The sequence below is a fragment of the Dipodomys spectabilis genome, unplaced genomic scaffold, assembly GCF_019054845.1.
Source record: "Dipodomys spectabilis isolate Male_0828 unplaced genomic scaffold, ASM1905484v1 ptg000576l, whole genome shotgun sequence".
Classification (NCBI taxonomy): domain Eukaryota; kingdom Metazoa; phylum Chordata; class Mammalia; order Rodentia; family Heteromyidae; genus Dipodomys; species Dipodomys spectabilis.
In genome coordinates, this window is record NW_024871253.1 from 1688490 (window position 1) to 1706177 (window position 17688).

Sequence of the window (17688 nt, forward strand, 5' to 3'; positions counted from 1 at the left end):
TTCAGATTTTCCCACCATTTTTTTTTTTTTTTAAGATGGGAAATCCTTAACCTCTGAGTTTTAGCTACTCTTCTGTAAAATGGGAGTGGCAGGCAGACACTCACTGAAGGCTCACTGTAATCACAGTTACTCAGGACGCTAAGATTTGAGCCAGCCCCAGCTGATAAATCCGAGAGGCTCTCCAATTAACCAGCAAAAAGCCCGAATTGGAGGGGAGATAGAGTAGCAGCCTGAAGCAGAAAAAGCAAGGAATGAGAAGCCTTGTGTACGAGCCCCATGATCAACACCCGCCCACACAATGGGAATGGCACTTTCCCCCCTGGGGCTTTTGTAGAGGTGAGCGGGTAACACATCACCGATCCTCTTATTAGGAAGTCCTCTCCCTTTCCTTGGGGGTGGTTGCTATTGCAGAGCGCAGAGCCGTCCGGCACCCATTGGCAGCCAATCCTTCCACAACCGAGACTTGCCACTTCCTCCGAAGGAAACTACTCATTCCCAAAGGTTTTGGAGACCACGCCGGCTTCCATGCGTGGATGCCTTGCCTGGGTAGCGGTCCACAGGTTAGGTAGGGATTGCAATCCCCGCCAACTCCTGGGTGCGCAGCTGCCGGCAGGTGCGTGGGCCGGAGCCTGGTGCGGCGGGGCGGGGCCACTCGCATTCATTCCTCGCCACTCCCTACCGGGGCTGGGGGTTGCGTGTGGACAATCCGATCCCCGTGGGACTCGGCGGCGGGCCCCATCCGCGGCTTGGCGGATTGGCTGAGTGTCCCAGCTCCCCCTCCCTGCCCTCGGTACCCCCCCCCTCCACGCGTCCCAGGTGGCTCAGGCCCCGGTGGTGATCTCTGTTTACGGAGAGAGCCTGTCCAAGTTGGGGCTCCATCTCTGCGTTCGCTTCTCTCCCGGGCCCTGCCCGCCCGGGAAGCGGGGAGAAAACCCGGCTGAATCCTTCCTCGCCCTTCCCTTCCCCCCAACGCCCAGAGAGATCGGGTAAGGGGAAAATGGTGTGGGAGGGGGACTCGGCTGCCCCGTCCTCCCAGGACCCCGCGAGCACCCCAGACTTCTATCCCCAGGCCTGTCCCCCGCGCCCACGCTCGGGGCGCTGCGCCCACCCGGGGCGAGCAGCCCAAGGCTGGCTCGCAGCTCCCGGGCGGAGAAGCAGGCATGGAGCCTTCGTTCACAGGTGTCTCCCCACCCCCACCCCTGCAGACGGCGATGACCCCCAAGCTGGCCGGACCCCCGGATGGGGGCTGGGGCTGGGTGGTGGCGGCCTCAGCCTTCGCGGTGAACGGCCTCTCCTACGGGCTCTTGCGCTCTCTGGGTCTGGCCCTCCCTGACCTCGCCGAGCACTTTGACCGGAGCGCCCAGGAGACTGCGTGGGTCAGCGCCCTGGCCTTGGCCGTGCAGCAGGCAGCCAGTGAGGGGGGCCCCGAGGTGGGAGGCGGGCATGGGGTGGAGACGCCCTGACCGTAGCGTTGGGAGACCCACTTGCTTATCAGACGACCTGAAAAAAAAAAAGAAAACAAAAACCAAAAACCTACTGATGGGACCGAATTCTAGAAGAGTGGGGGGGGTCAAGAGGTCAAGGGGAGGAGTCTGAGGCCAAACAGCCAGTGCAGAGCGCGGGAGAAAGTTCGGGGGTTCCGAAGCAGGTCTCCCGTTGACTCCGCCCCCTCCTAGGCCCCGTGGGCAGCGCCCTGAGCACACGCTGGGGGGCGCGCCCGGTGGTGATGATCGGGGGCGTGCTGACCTCGCTCGGCTTCTTCTTCTCGGCTTTCGCCCGAAGCCTGCTGCACCTTTACCTGGGCCTGGGCCTCCTCGCTGGTGAGGGGAGTGGGATGCCCGGGGCCTTCGGGGGCGACGGTGGGGACGACGGGAGCTGGTTTGGGGGCTACGCTCACCCTATGCCATCGACTTGCAGGCGCCGGCTGGGCCCTGGTGTTCGCCCCTGCCCTGGGCACCCTGTCGCGGTACTTCTCCCGCCGTCGGGTCTTGGCGGTGGGGCTGGCACTCACGGGTAACGGGGCGTCCTCGCTGGTGCTGGCGCCGGCCCTGCAGCTCCTTCTGGATACTTTCGGCTGGCGGGGCGCGCTGCTTCTTCTAGGCGCGGTCACCCTCCACCTCACCCCCTGTGGCGCCCTGCTGCGACCCCTGGCTCTCACTGGCGATCCCCCTGCTCCACCACGTAGCCCCCTAGCTGCCCTCGGCCTGGGTCTCTTTAAGCGCAGGGCCTTTTCCATCTTTGCCCTGGGCACAGCCCTGATTGGGGGCGGGTACTTCGTCCCTTATGTGCACTTGGCCCCCCATGCTTTAGATCGGGGTCTGGGAGGGTATGGGGCAGCGCTGGTAGTGGCCGTCGCTGCAGTGGGGGATGCCAGCGCCCGGCTGGTCTGCGGGTGGCTGGCCGACCAGGGCTGGGTACCCCTCCCGCGGCTGCTGGCCGTGTTCGGGGGTCTGACCGGACTGGGGATCTTGGCGGTGGGACTGGTGCCCACGGTGGAGAGCGAGGACAGCTGGGGGGGACCTCTGCTGGCCGCGGCTGGGGCCTACGGACTGAGCGCTGGAAGTTACGCCCCACTGGTTTTCGGTGTGCTTCCGGGGCTGGTGGGCATCGGAGGTGTGGTGCAGGCCACTGGACTGGTGATGATGCTGATGAGTCTCGGGGGCCTCCTAGGCCCTCCCCTGTCAGGTAAGGGCTGATCCAGCAGATTTGGTCACCAGCATCTTCAGCCCCTTGGAGTGGAAGACCTCTAAATTCCTTTACCCTTCTACTCAGGCTTCCTAAGGGATGAGACTGGAGACTTCAGCGCCTCTTTCCTAGTGTGTGGATCGTTCATCCTTTCTGGCAGCTTCATCTACATGGGGCTGCCCAGAGCTATCCCCTCTTGCAGGCCAGCCTCACCTCCAGCTACACCTCCTCCTGAGAGGGGGGAACTGCTGCCAGTTCCCCAAGCCATTCTGCTCTCCCCAAGAGGCCTGGCCTCCGCCAGGGATACAACTTGTTGATCATCTATTTGTGCAAGCCCCTCCCCCAATAAAGAATTTTTATGTGATTTTTTTTATTCCCCTTGAAAACTGCATTAGCCAATTCAGGACCTTGAAAATTCAAGAAAGATATCTCAAAAGGCTGGCTAAAGTAGAACAGAACTCCAAGTAACTCTGGGTGTTGGAGGAAGGTTTTTCTGTGTTCAGCTAGTTCATTTTTCTTTACCCAAGTCCTGTACCTCAGAGGGAGTCTTGAAAAGTTACCAGTTTTAAACTGTTCAGGGTAGGGGAGTGAGGGAAAGGAAGAGATGTTCATGTGTTCCCTCTGCTCTGCATTATTCATCTTAGTTACTGGGGCTGAAATCCTGAACTCAGGGTCAGGCCCTGAGTTCAAGTCTTAATTCTGGAAGAAAAAATTAGTATCTAAATCTCACAGACTCCTTTCTGCACTTCAATCTCCCTAAGTTGGCCTAAGAATCTAATGAGGTGGGGCACATGCCTGTAAGGCCAGCATGCAACACGACATCACTTTGCACCTGCACTCAGCAGGAGTATCTTGCTGGAACAAATAGCAAGATGGTCTTGAAACAACAAAGGAAAACAAAAGGCCAAATTTCCTTTGTTCCTTCCTTTCTTCCTCTTTCTTTTCTTTCTTTCTCTAAAATCATAAGGACAGGGGCTGGGAAGGTGACTCAGTGGTAGAGCGCTTGCCTTGCACGTATGAGGCCGTGGGTTCAATTCCTCAGCACCACATAAGCAAAAAGAAAAAAGCTGGAAGTGGTGCTGTGGCTCAAGTGGTAGAGCGCTAGCCTTGAGCTGAAGAGCTAAGGGACAGCGCCCAGGCCCAGAGTTCAGGCCCACGACCGGACACCCCCCCCCAAAAAAAATCATAAGGACAGTAAGGAAAAGGAAGCTAGTTACAAAGACAGGAGGGTGGAACTCTGGGTCACCAGAGTTCATGAACACCTCCACTCCCCTGCTCAGCCATGACTCCATTAGCTGACCAAACCAAATGAGGCCCTTGGTCTTTCTGAAGTTATGATTATTATCCAGTTCCCTTATTTGATATTATCTCAAACCAACATCTATGTTTCCCAAACATCTGTTTTTTAGAGAGGAAACTTGCGGGGGTCAACACTAGAGATCACATATAAAACATGAGAACACTCCAGCCTTTTTTTTTTTTTTTTTGTCAGTTGTAGGGCTTGAACTCAGGGCCTGAGTGTTGTCCCTGACCTGTTTTTTGCTCAAAGCTAGTGCTGTCTACCACTTTGAGCCACAGCGCCACATCTGGTTTTCTGGTAGTTAAATGAAGAGTCTCACAGACTTTCTTGCAGAGGCTGGCTTTGAATCATGATCCTCAGATCTCAGCCTCCTGAGTAGCTAGGATTCCAGGCGTGAGCCACTAGCACCTGGCTCACTCCCAGCCTTTGATTTTCAATTGATTCACAGTTCAGTGAAGCAAGATTTCCTGGATCCAAAACAAAACAAAACAAACACACTGGGAGAACAAAGGAGCAGAAATGAGAGCCCTCAACAATATACAAAGGTTTGGCACACACACCTCAGAAACCCCTGGTCTGCTCTAAGGAGACATTTCAAGAATTGTAAGGCACTGTGATTTGTGGAGGTCAGAGACAGGGCAGAAGACTTGGATTTGTCAAGCTTTGACTTTCTAGACTTGACTGCCTCTGGCTGGAGTTCAGTCCTTTCCCAGCCCCTCCTCCTTGGACAGAGGGACTTTGGTATGCGGTGCTTCGATTACAAGGTCCTGGGATCTGGAGGTAGGAGCTGGACAGCAGGAGAAGGAATAGGGCAGAGTGATGAGAACTCCACTCCCTGCGAGAAGGAAGGCCCCAGCCACCACAAAGGAAACCGTGTAGTTGCCTGTCACATCTCGGAGGTAGCCTAGGTCCAAGAGAGAAAAAAAAAATACATGTGGGTGATCTGTACACTGGGGCAGGTGGCTTAGACCCATTTTATTGGGGGGCAGGGAACCCACTATCTTGAAAGAGCTGGAATCCCAAGGTTATAGTTACAGGAATATGAGAACTCTAGATTCCCAAAGGGCCCCAAAAAGTAATTTCACCCTTTATTGCTTTTGGAAAAGTCTGCCACACCAGCTCATGGGGATCTAGTAAACCAGCATAAGTGAGGCACACCTGAAGGTTTCTTTCTACATGTACAGTTAATAGTTAAGAGGAAAGTGTCAAAGTTTAGAAGGTTCTGCCATCTTGAGCCTGGAGTACTTTAACCGGATGGACCAGACACCTGGGTTGTGGCCCAGTAGACCAAAGGAAGACAACAGAATGCCACAGTCCTCTGAAACTCCAGACTATAGTTAAACAGTCTTTCTACACAGACCTTCTCAGCCCAGCCCCAAGTCCTTTGCCCGATGGCCTTATTTCAGGACTTATGTAGGCTGTGTTACTGTACCATCCCCAAAGGCAATAAGCACATACATTATAATGAGACTAGTCAGTCCCTTACCCCAGTGGTGTACCATGACAGCCCTGGCCCACCTGGCAATCCCATTTCCCTTACCTGAGAGAGGAGCCCCCAGTAGCCCCCCGATGCTTTCTACCATCTGCACCAGTCCCAGGCCACAGTACATCCTTCCAGTTCCCACAAGTTCGGGCACCACGGAGAAGGCCACTGGGGTCAGGGCCCCTGAGGTAAATCCATAGGCCACAGCTAGAACTACCAGGGCTGTAGAAGCCTGAGCCACAGGGAACAGGACGAGTAACACCCCAGTCAAGGTAGTCCAGAGTATCAGGAGTCGTGCCACAGGTCCTGGAATGGCATCTCCCAGCCACCCAGAGGCCACACGTCCCACAAGGTCAGCAATGGCAGCCACTGAGAGTATGAAAGCAGCAGGCAGTGGGTCCCAACCCAGGTCCTGGAGATGGGCCACCAGATGGACATAGGGAATGAAGTAGCCAGTGTTGATCAGTGTAAGGGCAATAGTATAACGGAGGAAGGGGCCATTATGGAGGAGGGAGATGAGTTGGGCCCCAGGGCCACCCACAGCAGAGTCCTCAGCCAGGGATAGTGGTCGGAGGAGTGAACCACAGGCCACCAGGTGGAAGGAGAGGGCAGACACTAGCATCAGGGCCCCCCGCCAGGCATAGTGGTTGAGCAGCCACTGGAATAGGGGGGCAAATGCAAAAGAGGAGAGGCCCACTCCCGTCAGTGCCAGTCCCATGGCCAAAGATCGACGACGAGAGAAGTAACGGGACAGGCAGGCCAGGGTCGGAGTGAAGGTCAAGGCCCAGCCAGAGCCTGTCAAAAAGGAAGAAATGGGGTTGCGGACTTTAGGGGAGCTCAAGGGATCCAGTAATCCCAAGACCACCCAGCAGACTTTGCTCTGGAGTCCTACAGGCCTGGGTTACAGTCCAGGTTTTGACACTTCCTAGTTGTAAAGCTTTGTATGTTACATTTATCTCCCAGCCTCACTCTGCTCATCTGTTAAGTGGAGTTAACACTCTTAAGGAGAGGATAAAAATGTTTATAAAGTAACTAGCAGAGGGCTAGGAAGGTGGCTCAGTGGTAGAGCACTTGCCTTGCATGCATGAGGCCCTGGGTTCGATTCCTCAGCACCACATAAGCAAAAAGAAAAAGCCTGGAAGTGGTGCTGTGGCTCAAGTGGTCGAGTGTTAGCCTTGAGCTGAAGAGCTGAGGGACAGCGCCCAGGCCCAGAGTTCAGGCCCCATGACCGGACCCAAAAAAAAAAAAAGTAACTAGCAGAGAACTCTGGAGTTAGACCTCAGCTCTATTTCTGGCTGTGTAACCTTCCTTTGCCAAGTTGCATAAATGATTGAACGTTTTCTTTGTATACTGATACCTATTTCACCATCTTACAGAAATTCTTTTTACATTCCAATCCTTCTAGCCTTGGGCTTGTATGCTGGGGATTCATAACTTTCCTAGTACGTTTATCAACTTAGTTATTCCTTCTAAGAAATCTATTCAGGACACAAGTGCTACTCAAACTTTCCCTAGGCTTCTCCCTGAAGCTTTTAGGAGTGGGAAGAAAGTAAAAATCCAGGAGCCAAAGATCCAGGCATTGGCTCTTCCTGTCCTTGTCCGGCGTCTCACCTGAGATCAGTCCAATACTTAAGTATAGGTGGGTCAAGGAGGTAGCAAATGAGGCTAGCAGCATCCCCAGTGCAGCCAAGATGCCCCCGGTCATCACCACAGGCCTGGGCCCGAACTTCGTGCTCAGGGCACTGCCTATTGGGCCTGGGGAAGAGGAAGGCATTCTGCGATGTAGTCTCAGGCGACCTTCCCCAGCATCCTCCGGAACCCTTCGCCCTTTCCCTTTCCGGTCCCTACCTTCCCTCCCTCTTCTGAGGCTCACAGGACATCAGACCCAGGCACCAGCACTCACTTCCAAATTGCTGCACCGCGATTCCGATGGAGGCGATCCAGGAGACGCGTGCTGCCTGCTCCTCGAACGCAGCCACGAACTTCACGAAGAAGATGCCAAAGGAGCGGAGCACCCCGAACACCAGCGCCGACTGGAAGAACGCTGAGAGCACCACCATCCATCCCCAGCCCCCATCGGGGGGCTCAGTCCGGCGCGCCATCGGGGCCCGGTCCTCCACTAAGACCCCTGGCGGGAGCTGGCTCCTGAGCGCTCCACCGCTGCCCACCCACCCAATCTGGCGGCTGGGCGGCGAGCAGGGAAGAAAGCGGGTGGAGGGGAAGTCACTGAAGGGGCGATGTGAAGCGCTTGCGCCTTTCTCCGCAGGGGGCAGCCAAGGAAAGGGGCGGGGGGTGGGGGAGACGGGGAAGCCAGTGCCGACCGCCGCCAGGAGCAAGCGGAAGCGGTGCTCTATTTGGCCCGCAGCCGAGAAAATGGGCCCGATCTTTTGCACCCCAGACCCACAGAGAACGTGATAGCTTGGCCCCACCCCTGACGCACGCCTGTCAAGGTGTGGATTTCTTTGATTTTATTTCAGGGGCATGTAGGCACCTGGCTAAGGGGGCCCACAGTCAGACCATAACTAGCCAATGAGGACGCGGACTCGGGAACAGAGGGCGGAGCCAGAAGGGAGGGGCAAGATTTAGAACATTGTTCAGGCTCAGCAGTGGGCTGGGCGCATGCGTAAGGAGGGGCCCACTGGGTGACCCCACGTGACCACGGAGGGACTCTATCTGCTTTTGGGGTGCTGCAATCCCGCTTCCTCTTGGACGTCAACTCATCCACATTTCAGCAGCAAATACCCACGTGTGAGGCCAGTGGTGGGCAAACAGGATCTGGAGAGGCAGGCAATGACTTGCTTAGTGAAGAATTCTGGAATTGTCATGGGTATGTGGGGAGAGGACAGAGGTTGCGAGATAAGACACAACCGGGTAGAACACCTGCGGTGGCTAATGCAGCTAGGCAAACATGCAGCTGGGGAAATCTGGACTCCGTGGATTCCTGATGTCCAGAGGTCAAGGGAAAAAAGGAGGGGAGGGACTGGGAGGCTCAGTGGTAGAGCGCTAGCCTTGAGCTGAAGAGCTGAGGGGCAGTGCCTAGGCCCAGAGTTCAGGCCCCATGACCGGAAAAAAAAAAAAAAAAGGAAGAGGAACTGGTGAATTGTTGGACTCTGGCATTCATTTATATGATAACTCATTTCTCTCTTTACTGTTCCAACCAACAGGAAGCCTACAGGTCACTGGGACCCAAAAATAACTAGAGAGAGGAAAGGTGGGTGTAAGCTCACACAAGGTTCTACCAGCACAACCTACGGCCTCCTCAGTGGGGCTGGAACTTTTCTTTTCCTCCATCCTCTATTAAGTCATTTTCTAACTGCAGATTTTGATCTCATGATGGAGCATACTGGAGACAAGCTATAACCCAGCCAATGACACATGCCCTTCCCACTGGCCAGTACTCAAGTCCCTAATAAACACTACCTACATGTACTAATTAATGATTTGGGTTTCCTGTCCTTCATTTTAACTCCAGCTCCTCAAGTTCATAACCAGAGCAGTGGGGAAAGTTTGTGTGTGTGTGTGTGTGTGATTTTCTTGTAAGTATAGTCAACTAAGCACTGGCTAGTAGAGAATATGCCAAAGAGACAGAAATTGTTCTGGCCCAGGGGACTGGGAAGGTGGCTCAGTGGTAGAGCGCTTGCCTTGCATGCCTGAGGCCCTAGGTTTGATTCCTCAGCACCACATAAACAAAAAGAAAAAAGCCGGAAGTGGTGCTGTGGCTGAAGTGGTAGAGCGCTAGCCTTGAGCTGAAGAACTGAGGGACAGCGCCCAGGCCCAGAGTTCAGGCCTCACGACTGGACCCCCCCCCCCCCAAAAAAAGGAATTGTTGTGGCCCTATACCAGTTTTTAAGAGCTGAACTTTTATAACTTAATATCTGATCAAGACAATGAGCCTCTTACCCCGTTGGTAAGTTGAGGGTAATGATTTAGGGTTACCAAGGGACTTAAAAGTAGAAATTCCAGACATTTACATGCTTAGTTTAGGGCCTGACGTGTAACATGAAGAAAGTAATATTAGCTGGTCTTATTTTCAATAGGAAATTAAGCTATAGTGGTAGGTAAAAGAAGGCTTTAGTTTACTTTTCTCTTAGTTTAAAAAAATCTACTTCAGGTAATTGGTTTTAAAAGATTAAGACACACAATCTCAGCTTATAAGTGTTAGAAAGTACTGCAGAGATCACCTTAACTGACATTTATCACAGATGAGAACTTTAAGGCCCAGAGAGAAGTAATATCAGAATAACCTGTCAGTGGGCCAGAACAGACCTATACAGCCATCTCATTGCCACTTCTAGTTTAGACCTTACAGGATTCAAGTCCTATCCCATTTTCCTTGATGATAGTGATTGTGGGTCCTAAGCCATCAAGATCCCCAGCCTCTTGGTATTACTATTGGTTTTCTAGTTTTTCCCTGTTGCCTCCACAACTCAGGCAGGAAGTGACTTCATACCAGCAGGATGCAGGTGGCTCCGGAGAAACTTCATGAAGTCATTGGTTTCCTACACAATGAGCAGGAAGGCAAGGGCAGGGAGAGAACAAGGACCATTTGAAATGTCTAGTGGGATGGGACAGTGAAATGAGCTCTAAATCCAAGTTGTTATTTAGGAGGGAGAACTTGCTTTTTAAACCCTTAGAATCTTTTTCACACCTCCCCCCCCCCCCCATACATATGAGAGAACCCACAAAACAGTGAGTAGCAGGGAGAGGCTTCTTTATTCCAAGGGCACAATCTTGCCAGATCTACATTTCATATCAACACCTTCCAATTCCCCATCCAGTCTGCTAAACAGAAATCATGGCTCTTTCTAACATCTCCCCTCTGATTTTCCTATCTTCTTCAATTCTGTAATGGGGTGATGGGGAGTATGGTGGAAAGAGAGAAAATAGCTTTCTCACCAGTCCCCAAATGACAGTCAATGTCGCAAGTACTAACTTATCTTGAGGAAGTTCCACACCACCAATTCAAAAGTGTCTGTTACTCTTCACTCATGTTCTACTTAAATTTATGTCCCAGGGCAACAATACTCAGGACTATAAATTAAAGCTTTGGGTATTATCCAACATTTTAGACACTTCATCTAGACAAGGCACAATACTACTCTTAACTTTCTACCTACTTGGTCTACACCAGAAACTGAACCCTCCTCAATCCTTTTAATTCTACATGGCAATTTGGTCAACCAGAAAGGGCCTTTAGCCCATTAATCAACCAGTCTTTTAAATTTCTTAAACCTATAATCCCAACAATAATTCCAATCATAATCCCAAGTACGACAAACCCAGAATGGAACTCAGTCAGTCCCCCTTTCGTCTTCTTGTGGAAGGTTCTAGTGCATTCACTGGTTCCAGACAGGGATGCTGTGATAGGAAGACTAGATCACAGACACAGATTTTTCTAAAGGAAGAAAATTACAAAGAACCTGCAATTCAGAGAGACAAAGTAGCTTCTTAAATCTGGACACTTACCCACAGATGTCCAAAAATCCACTAAAGGAAGGGGTTCATCTCAAGGAGGAAAAAACTCCAAGGAATTCTTCAAATTCAGATCTTATGCAGTAAATAATGGTTCATGAACCTTTACCTTAGTTAAGGTAAGGAGTGTCATAATACTCTGCAGATCCTAACATTCTTAGAGATTGAGAGACATCCTAAAAGGTCACATAATCTCAGATTTCTTTCCCATGGAGGTATCAAGTCAGTGCTAAGAACAGGCCCAGTGGGAACATTTTGGGTTCAACTTAACTCCTTGAGGGTTCTACTGCGACAGATGGATGCACTGCAGTAAAACCTAGGTGATCAGCTTAAAGGGACCACTTACGTTCTGAACTATCTTGCAAGAAAAACTACCAACCAACCTTCACTTAGGTAGATGAGGCTTCAGGAGGCATTTATGATATTCATTTTTGGGTTCACCACAAACATTCCTATCATCCTTGAAGAAGATGGAAAAAATTCTAGCCTGCTAGAGAAGTTGCAATATTCAGAATACCAGAAAGGGTTCCTGACCCATACTATTTGTCTCTAGGGCTTGCCCTAGAAACAATAAAGGTTCTAGACCTAGAGTTAGAGGTATAGGACACAGAGAATCACTATTTCCATTTTAAACAAACCAACAAGCAAATAGGAGAAAGAACTCTAAAAATAAAAGTTATGACAATAACAATACAAGACACTCAAGCCAAAGGACAGAAGCCAAGTGATAATAATCTCTGCCAGCAGAGCTGTGACCTCACCAGAATTCTGTGTTTCAGGTCATTTGATTCCATTTGTGGAAGAAGTGGGAAATGCAACAGAATGAAGGTCCTGATGCTACCCACAGGACTTAATAAATAATATATTTACAAATAAACCAGATGAGATACAGGCTGCAGGTGGAGCCTGCAACCTTTCCCTTCCCCCAGCCCCTAGCTAAACAATCAGGATTGTAGGGAAGAGGTTTTGACCAGCAAAACGGAGGCAGATCTAGCTGGGATCTGCCACCCCTGCTCTCCCCACCAAAAGATTAAGGTGGCAGCAGTTTCTGATAGCAGAGTGGTCCTGTACACTTCTATATAAGACATATAGGGAAGCCAGGCCTGAACCTGCAGCTTTTCTGGCCCCCCCAGAGGGCGAGTAGCATGGGCAGAGACCCAACTAGGGCCCCCCCAGAATGTGATAGTGCACTTTCGTATTTGTAGCAGCTCCGTGTTTTTGGCGCAGATGTAGTCTCAGTTGACTCTTGTGCCGGAAATGCAGGCCACAGGGGTCGCACTGTGGGAGGGAAAACCGGGTCAGATCCCTCCCCTTCTAAAATCACCTTTCCTTGGGGCTTTGAGCAAGATTGTCCAGCCTTTCCCGGAGAATTAACCCTTTGGAACTCATTATCCAACTCCTGGGAGGGGGGAAGTGGTGCCCCCGGGAACCAGCTAGCAAAACTTGCCCACATCTGTTAGGCCCTCTCCCTAAAAATAAGGACCCAGCCCAGGAACTCAAGGACCCAATCCCCCTTATCCTCTAGGACTCCCCCAGGTCATCAAGCATTCTCAAAGCGCTCTAGGCTGGCCAGCAAGGCCCGATCCTCTCCCCGGAGAGGTGAATGGGAAGTAATTCTCAGGCCAGGCCACACTGGTTACCCACGTGGTAAGGCTTCTCTCCCGTGTGGATGCGAACGTGGCTCTTGAGAGTTTGTAGGTGACGGAAGCGGGTTCCGCAGGTAGGGCAGGGATAGGGCTTCTCCCCAGTGTGGATGAGCACGTGCGCGCGCAGATGCGCCACCTGCGGGGGGCGGGGGGAGAGAGGAGCCTCAGACCCGGCCCGGGGGCGGATTCTGCGCAGGCCCCGCCCCGCACGCCCTGCCTCCGAATCCTCCCGGGTGGAGACCCTCCCTACCTGCACAAACCGCGAGCCGCAGGTCTCACACTTGTAGGGTTTCTCTCCTGAATGGATGCGGCTGTGAGTTTTCAGGTTCGCTGGTCGGTTAAATCGTGCTCCGCAGATGGAGCAGTGGTAAGGTTTTTCCCCTGCGGGTGGGACAAAAGGAGGTCAGGAACTGTACTTACCCAGAGCAGTGGTGGGCATGAAGGCCAAAGTCCTCTCCTTCCTTACCTGTGTGCACAGTGCGGTGACTGGCCAGGTTGCCTTTGTAGCGGAAGGCAGACCGGCAAAGCTGACACTTATAGGGCTTGTCCTCGTCTCCCGGAGTCAAAGGGTTCAGTCCAGATGACCGCCCAGCCACAGCCTCACAGTTCTGGCAGCTGAAAAACTCACTTCCTGGGAAGGGAGTGAGCAGTGATAACCATAGTTAGTGACGGAGGGCTCCTTTGATGCTGGGAAAATCCTCAAACACACAGGATCGGGCTTTCTTTTTCCCAATTTATTGTGAAGGAGCTCATCGGACTTGCCCCAAGCCTGAGAGCTAGTGGGATCTGACCCCAACATCTGTCAGGTTCCAGAGGACTCTACAGGGGTGGTTATAGGTGAAAGCCCTTGTGAATGGATGGAGGGTACGGTTTCAATTTCTCTTGCACCACTCCGGGTCAGAAACAGACAGAGAGGCCCTGCCCCACCCTGAGCAGACAACTCATCCTCAGATAATACTAGGCCAGAAATTTTTATGTTTTTATTTTTTTTGTCGATTGTGGAGCTTGAACTCAGGTCTTGGGCATTGTCCCTGAGACTCTTTATGCTCAAGGTTAGTGCTCTACTACTTGAGCCACAGAAACACTTCTGGTTTTTTGAGTGGTCAATTGGAGATGAGAGTCTCATGGGGATTTTTCTGCCCAGTCTGCTTTGAACCGTAATTTTCAGATTTTAGCCTCCTGAGTAGCTAGGATTATAGGCATGAGCCACAGGTTGGTTCCTGGCTGGGCCAGAAAACTACTATGCAGTTCACGAAAAGCACCTAGGGGTCTTTAGAAAATACTGTTGGCCTGTCAGGTGCTGGTGGCTCACATCTGTAATTCCAGCAACCCAGGAAGCTGACATCTTAGTATCATGGTTTGAAGCCAGCCCAGGTAGGACAATCTGTGAGATTCTTACCTCCAATTAACCAGCACAAAAGCTAGAAGTGGAGTTGTGGCTCAAGTGGTAGAGTGCCAATCTTGAGAGTGAAAAGCTAACAGATAGCACCCAGGTCTTGAGTTCAAGCCTCAGTACCAGCACGCGTACACACACACAGAGGAGGTGACATCAATCAAGATGCACTGTATTCATAAACTGATTTGTTGAATGGTAATTCCTGTGCACAACTATTTTAATATAATAAGTATCCAGTCAAAAATACTAATGTGGGGGGAGGGGGGGGAGATGGGAAGGGATGGGAAGGGAAAACAGGAGGAGGCAACAATGCTTGATAAGAAATGTACTCATTATCTTGCCCATGTAATTGTAACCCCTCTGTACTGTATTTTCACACACACACACACACACACACACACAAAGAAGCTGGTAAAAAGAAAATACTAATGCCTGTTGCTTATTTCCAGACATTCAGATCTTTGGGGTGTGATATGAGTAATGGAGTCTGTAAAGTGTCCTGGGTGATTCTGATTTACAGTAAAGTTCAGAAGCCATTGCAATAGACCATATATATAGGCTCTTTTTGAAGCCTCTTGACTCAGACTGGCCTGAAGCAGAAAGGCTCTTACCTGGTGGTGGATGAGCCCGTTCAAAGGGTGATCTAATGGCTTCTTGAGCCCGAGGTGTGAGGAAATAGGGGGTATTCGATGTAGCTCCACATTTGAACTGTCCAGTGGTAGCAGCTGGAGAGAATCTAGGAGAGATTATGAGTATGTGATGATGGTGGTGGTGTTTTCTTTCCTGGAGAACTTAAGAGGTGAAGGCCTATCCTCTGCAGGTGAGTTAATATCAGCCAATGAGCCACATCATTGCAAGGTCCAAGTCGTTTTCCGCCCCCCCCCCCATACACATATACACTATCAGCCTGGCCTGTTAGGGCAAGCTAGTTATCTCCAGACCACCCACTCCCATCTACCTCCCTCCTGACCACAACCTACTCAAAATCGTTCTGCCTCTTAGCTGAGGCCAGCCTCTACAAAGTCATGGAATTTCCCATTCTGTACCTGCTCTGGGGGCCAGGTGTGGTTCCTTCTTCACTGCTGCTGCAGGCTTCATCTCCACTGGGGAGCCTGGCTTGGGGGCAAGGTTGATCAGAACTGGTCTCCCCTACAAGGCTTCCTGCTTGGGAGGCTTGAGAGTTTAGCACAATGAACTTGTACTTTTTCCAGTTGCAAGCTTTGGGGTCTGGGCTGGTTGGACTTGGGGGCCCTTGACTGCAGCTTCGAGATTCAGTAGGTGGGTCTGGATGCCCTTCTGATCGCCTGGGACTGCCAGGTGGAGGAGCTGTTGGGGGTGTGGGAGGTTCTGCCTCCAGAGGCCGTAGGGAGATGCCTAGAGGTTCATAGCTAGGAAAAGTGGTGATCATTAGTGTTATTTCTTTTATCATCATTATTATTTTTCCATGTGTTAGTACTAGGACTTGAAATCAGGGCCTGTAATCCTAGCTACTCAGGAGGCTGAGATCTGAGGATCGGTGGTTCAAAGCCAGCCTAGGCAGTCAAGTCCATGAGACCCTTATCTCGACTTAATCACTAGAAAACAGATAGTGGACTTGAGGCTCTAAGTGGTAGAGCACTATCTTATTCGCAAAAGAGCTGAGAACTAGGCCCTGAGTTCAAACCCCAGGACTGATAAGAGAATTTCATGGATTTTTCCTGCCTGAACTGGCGTTGTACGACACTCCTCAAGTCTCAGCCTATTTTTTTTTTTTTGGTCGGTCGTGGGGCTTGAACTATGGGCCTGGGCGATGTCCCTGAGCTCTTTAGCTCGAGGCGAGTGTTCTACCACTTGAGCCACAGAGACACTTCCGGTTTCCTGGTGGTTTACTGGAGATGAGTCGTGTGGACTTTTCTGCCGGGGTTGGCTTTGAACACTGATCCTCAGATCTCAGTCTCCTGAGTAGCTAGGATTGCGGACGAGAGCCAAGGGCACCAGGCTCAGTCTCAACCCCTTGAGCAGCTAGAGTTATAGGCTTGAGCCTGGGGCACCCAGCTCATTAGTGCTATTTCATACTCCTTGCCTTTGCCCGTGGCTGAGCCGGGAGAGCACAGAGCCAGGTCTCCCTCACCTGGCCTGGATGAAGCGGTGGCATGCTTGGACCACATGTTCCATTTGCAAGTAGGTAGCTGCTGCAAGAACTGCTGGTGCGGTGGCGGGAGAGAGGCGAAGCCGCGACGTGTACATGAAATCCAGGAGAGGAGCAAAACCTCTGGCTTCGGGGCCCCCGGGCAGAGAGAGCACGTCCACCCCCACTCCTGCTCGGCCCCGGAAAATTGAGTAAAAGAAGCCACTGGAAAGCGAGTAGGTAGATAGATCATGTTAGGGACCAGGAGCCCAAGGGGCATACCCATTGCTTTAGAAAGTCCCCCCTCCCCACGGCCACCCCCATCATCCCCAGTCCTGGGAGGCCCCCCTTCTTGCTCGTTGGAAGGTGTGGGCCCTGGATTCCCTCTAAGTTGCTTCTTGGCAGCTCGAGCCCCATCTGCCCCGCGAACCTGCAGGCGATGAGAACCGCCTTATGCGCCCGGAGGGGTTGCCCGCCGACCAGCAGCGTGACGTCAGTGAGGATCCCGCGCAGGCGCAGTTCGTTCAGATTGCCGAGTACGTCGGACGAGTGGCGAGTGAACTCGCGGACGTAGCCCAGGGCTCCCTCGGGGGCCGCGGCGGAGCCCATGGCGACGCACAGGCCTGCGGGGAGCAGGGAAGAAAGGGTTCGGAGATGCAGGCAGTCCCACAGATCTCTTTCTGCCTTGCTTTCGCCTCTCCCCGAGGTGCTGCCGGGGAACCGGGGCCTCCGGATTCCCCAGCACACGCAGCCCTACAGAACTCATCTAGTCCATTCTGCCCCTCCAGCTTGCGATCGCTCTCCTCCCTCTGCTGGATCCCAGAGCGCGGGAAGCCAGTAGAAGATTCCCACACAGCTGCGATGACGGTGATCATGAATCCTGCACGCAGCGCCTTCGGTTCGAGCACCGCCTGCCTTCCTTTCCCCGGCTCGCAGTGCGCCTGGGTCTCAGGTGCCTGGTCCTACCAAGTGACCACAGATGGCCTGCGGTCCACCATCCCTACACGCCCCAGACCCCCCCCCCTCCCCAAAACCAGAGTCCTGTATTCCTATCTAGTTCCCGATTTCTAGTTGGGCACAATTTTAGGGAGTTATGCCTAACTATCCTCAGCAAGGGTCAAGTTCTTGGGGGCGGGAGGGGGGGAACCCAAGAATCTGGTTCCCTTCAAGTCAGGTTCTTACCCCCGTCCTGCAGGGGCTGCGGTTTCTCTTCTCAAGGGGGGGCGGGTCTCTTTCCCCTCGAGCCTCGGCTCCTTTATCAGGCCGGGATGTCGGGGGCGGGGGTGGAGGTGGGGTGAACGCCTGGGTCCGTATCCTTCCTTCCTCCCTCCCTCTCCAGATGGCGAGCCCGGGGCGGGGTCTCCATCTCAAAGGCGGGTCCTCAGAAACGAGGGGTAATAGGAAAGTAGGTGCGTTGCTGAACTACCAGTGGCGCCGTGGATGAGGATATTGGAGTTGGGGGAGGAGAGGCGTGTTGAGGTTGGAAATGGGGAGGGGGGCGGGGAGAACATCTGCCGAAGGGCACGGAACGTTGAAAATCGGCGTGCTGTCTTTCAGAGCCTGTTCAAGGAGAAAATGAATACAACAACAACAGTCCCT

At 52.4% G+C, this 17688-nt stretch overlaps 3 protein-coding genes across 5 annotated transcripts; 1 reads left to right on the forward strand and 2 right to left on the reverse strand.

Annotated features, from left to right (window-relative positions):
- Positions 1-536: 536 nt before the first annotated feature.
- On the forward strand, positions 537-3045 carry Slc16a11 (solute carrier family 16 member 11). Of its 3 annotated transcripts, XM_042670817.1 has the most exons (5): positions 537-986; positions 1206-1413; positions 1677-1820; positions 1918-2685; positions 2773-3045. In XM_042670817.1, exons 2-5 carry the CDS (start codon positions 1212-1214, stop codon positions 3000-3002), a joined length of 1344 nt encoding a protein of 447 aa, XP_042526751.1. In that variant the 5' UTR covers positions 537-986; positions 1206-1211; the 3' UTR covers positions 3003-3045. The 3 variants fall into 3 exon arrangements, with proteins under 3 accessions (XP_042526751.1, XP_042526753.1, XP_042526754.1); XM_042670819.1 differs by lacking the exon at positions 537-986 and having other exon boundaries at positions 1203-1413; XM_042670820.1 differs by lacking the exon at positions 537-986 and having other exon boundaries at positions 1307-1376.
- Positions 3046-4350: 1305 nt separating this feature from the next.
- Positions 4351-7656, reverse strand: Slc16a13 (solute carrier family 16 member 13). The gene is made up of 4 exons (XM_042670870.1): positions 7372-7656; positions 7080-7223; positions 5526-6263; positions 4351-4889 (listed from the first exon to the last, which is right to left on the reverse strand). Exons 1-4 carry the CDS (start codon positions 7568-7570, stop codon positions 4684-4686), a joined length of 1287 nt encoding a protein of 428 aa, XP_042526804.1. The 5' UTR covers positions 7571-7656; the 3' UTR covers positions 4351-4683.
- A 3122-nt stretch (positions 7657-10778) lies between these two features.
- Bcl6b (BCL6B transcription repressor) lies at positions 10779-17328 on the reverse strand. The gene is made up of 9 exons (XM_042670873.1): positions 17272-17328; positions 16520-16712; positions 16093-16314; positions 15029-15370; positions 14594-14718; positions 13053-13217; positions 12837-12967; positions 12585-12722; positions 10779-12218 (listed from the first exon to the last, which is right to left on the reverse strand). The coding sequence occupies exons 2-9, from the start codon at positions 16696-16698 to the stop codon at positions 12102-12104; spliced, it is 1419 nt and encodes a 472-aa protein (XP_042526807.1). The 5' UTR covers positions 16699-16712; positions 17272-17328; the 3' UTR covers positions 10779-12101.
- Positions 17329-17688: the final 360 nt, after the last annotated feature.

Coding starts and splice junctions, on each gene's coding strand:
- Slc16a11 (XM_042670817.1), top strand. CDS start 1,212: ATGACCCCCAAGCTGGCCGGACCCCCGGATGGGGGCTGGGGCTGGGTG. Junction 1,414..1,676: donor GGCCGTGCAGCAGGCAGCCA/GTGAGGGGGGCC, acceptor GCCCCCTCCTAG/GCCCCGTGGGCAGCGCCCTG. Junction 2,686..2,772: donor CCTAGGCCCTCCCCTGTCAG/GTAAGGGCTGAT, acceptor CCTTCTACTCAG/GCTTCCTAAGGGATGAGACT.
- Slc16a13 (XM_042670870.1), bottom strand. CDS start 7,570: ATGGCGCGCCGGACTGAGCCCCCCGATGGGGGCTGGGGATGGATGGTG. Junction 7,224..7,371: donor CGCGGTGCAGCAATTTGGAA/GTGAGTGCTGGT, acceptor CCTCTTCCCCAG/GCCCAATAGGCAGTGCCCTG. Junction 4,890..5,525: donor ACTGGGGGCTCCTCTCTCAG/GTAAGGGAAATG, acceptor TCTTGGACCTAG/GCTACCTCCGAGATGTGACA.
- Bcl6b (XM_042670873.1), bottom strand. CDS start 16,698: ATGGGCTCCGCCGCGGCCCCCGAGGGAGCCCTGGGCTACGTCCGCGAG. Junction 16,315..16,519: donor GCGGTTCTCATCGCCTGCAG/GTTCGCGGGGCA, acceptor CTCGCTTTCCAG/TGGCTTCTTTTACTCAATTT. Junction 12,219..12,584: donor CGGGAGAGAAGCCTTACCAC/GTGGGTAACCAG, acceptor TCCCTCCCACAG/TGCGACCCCTGTGGCCTGCA.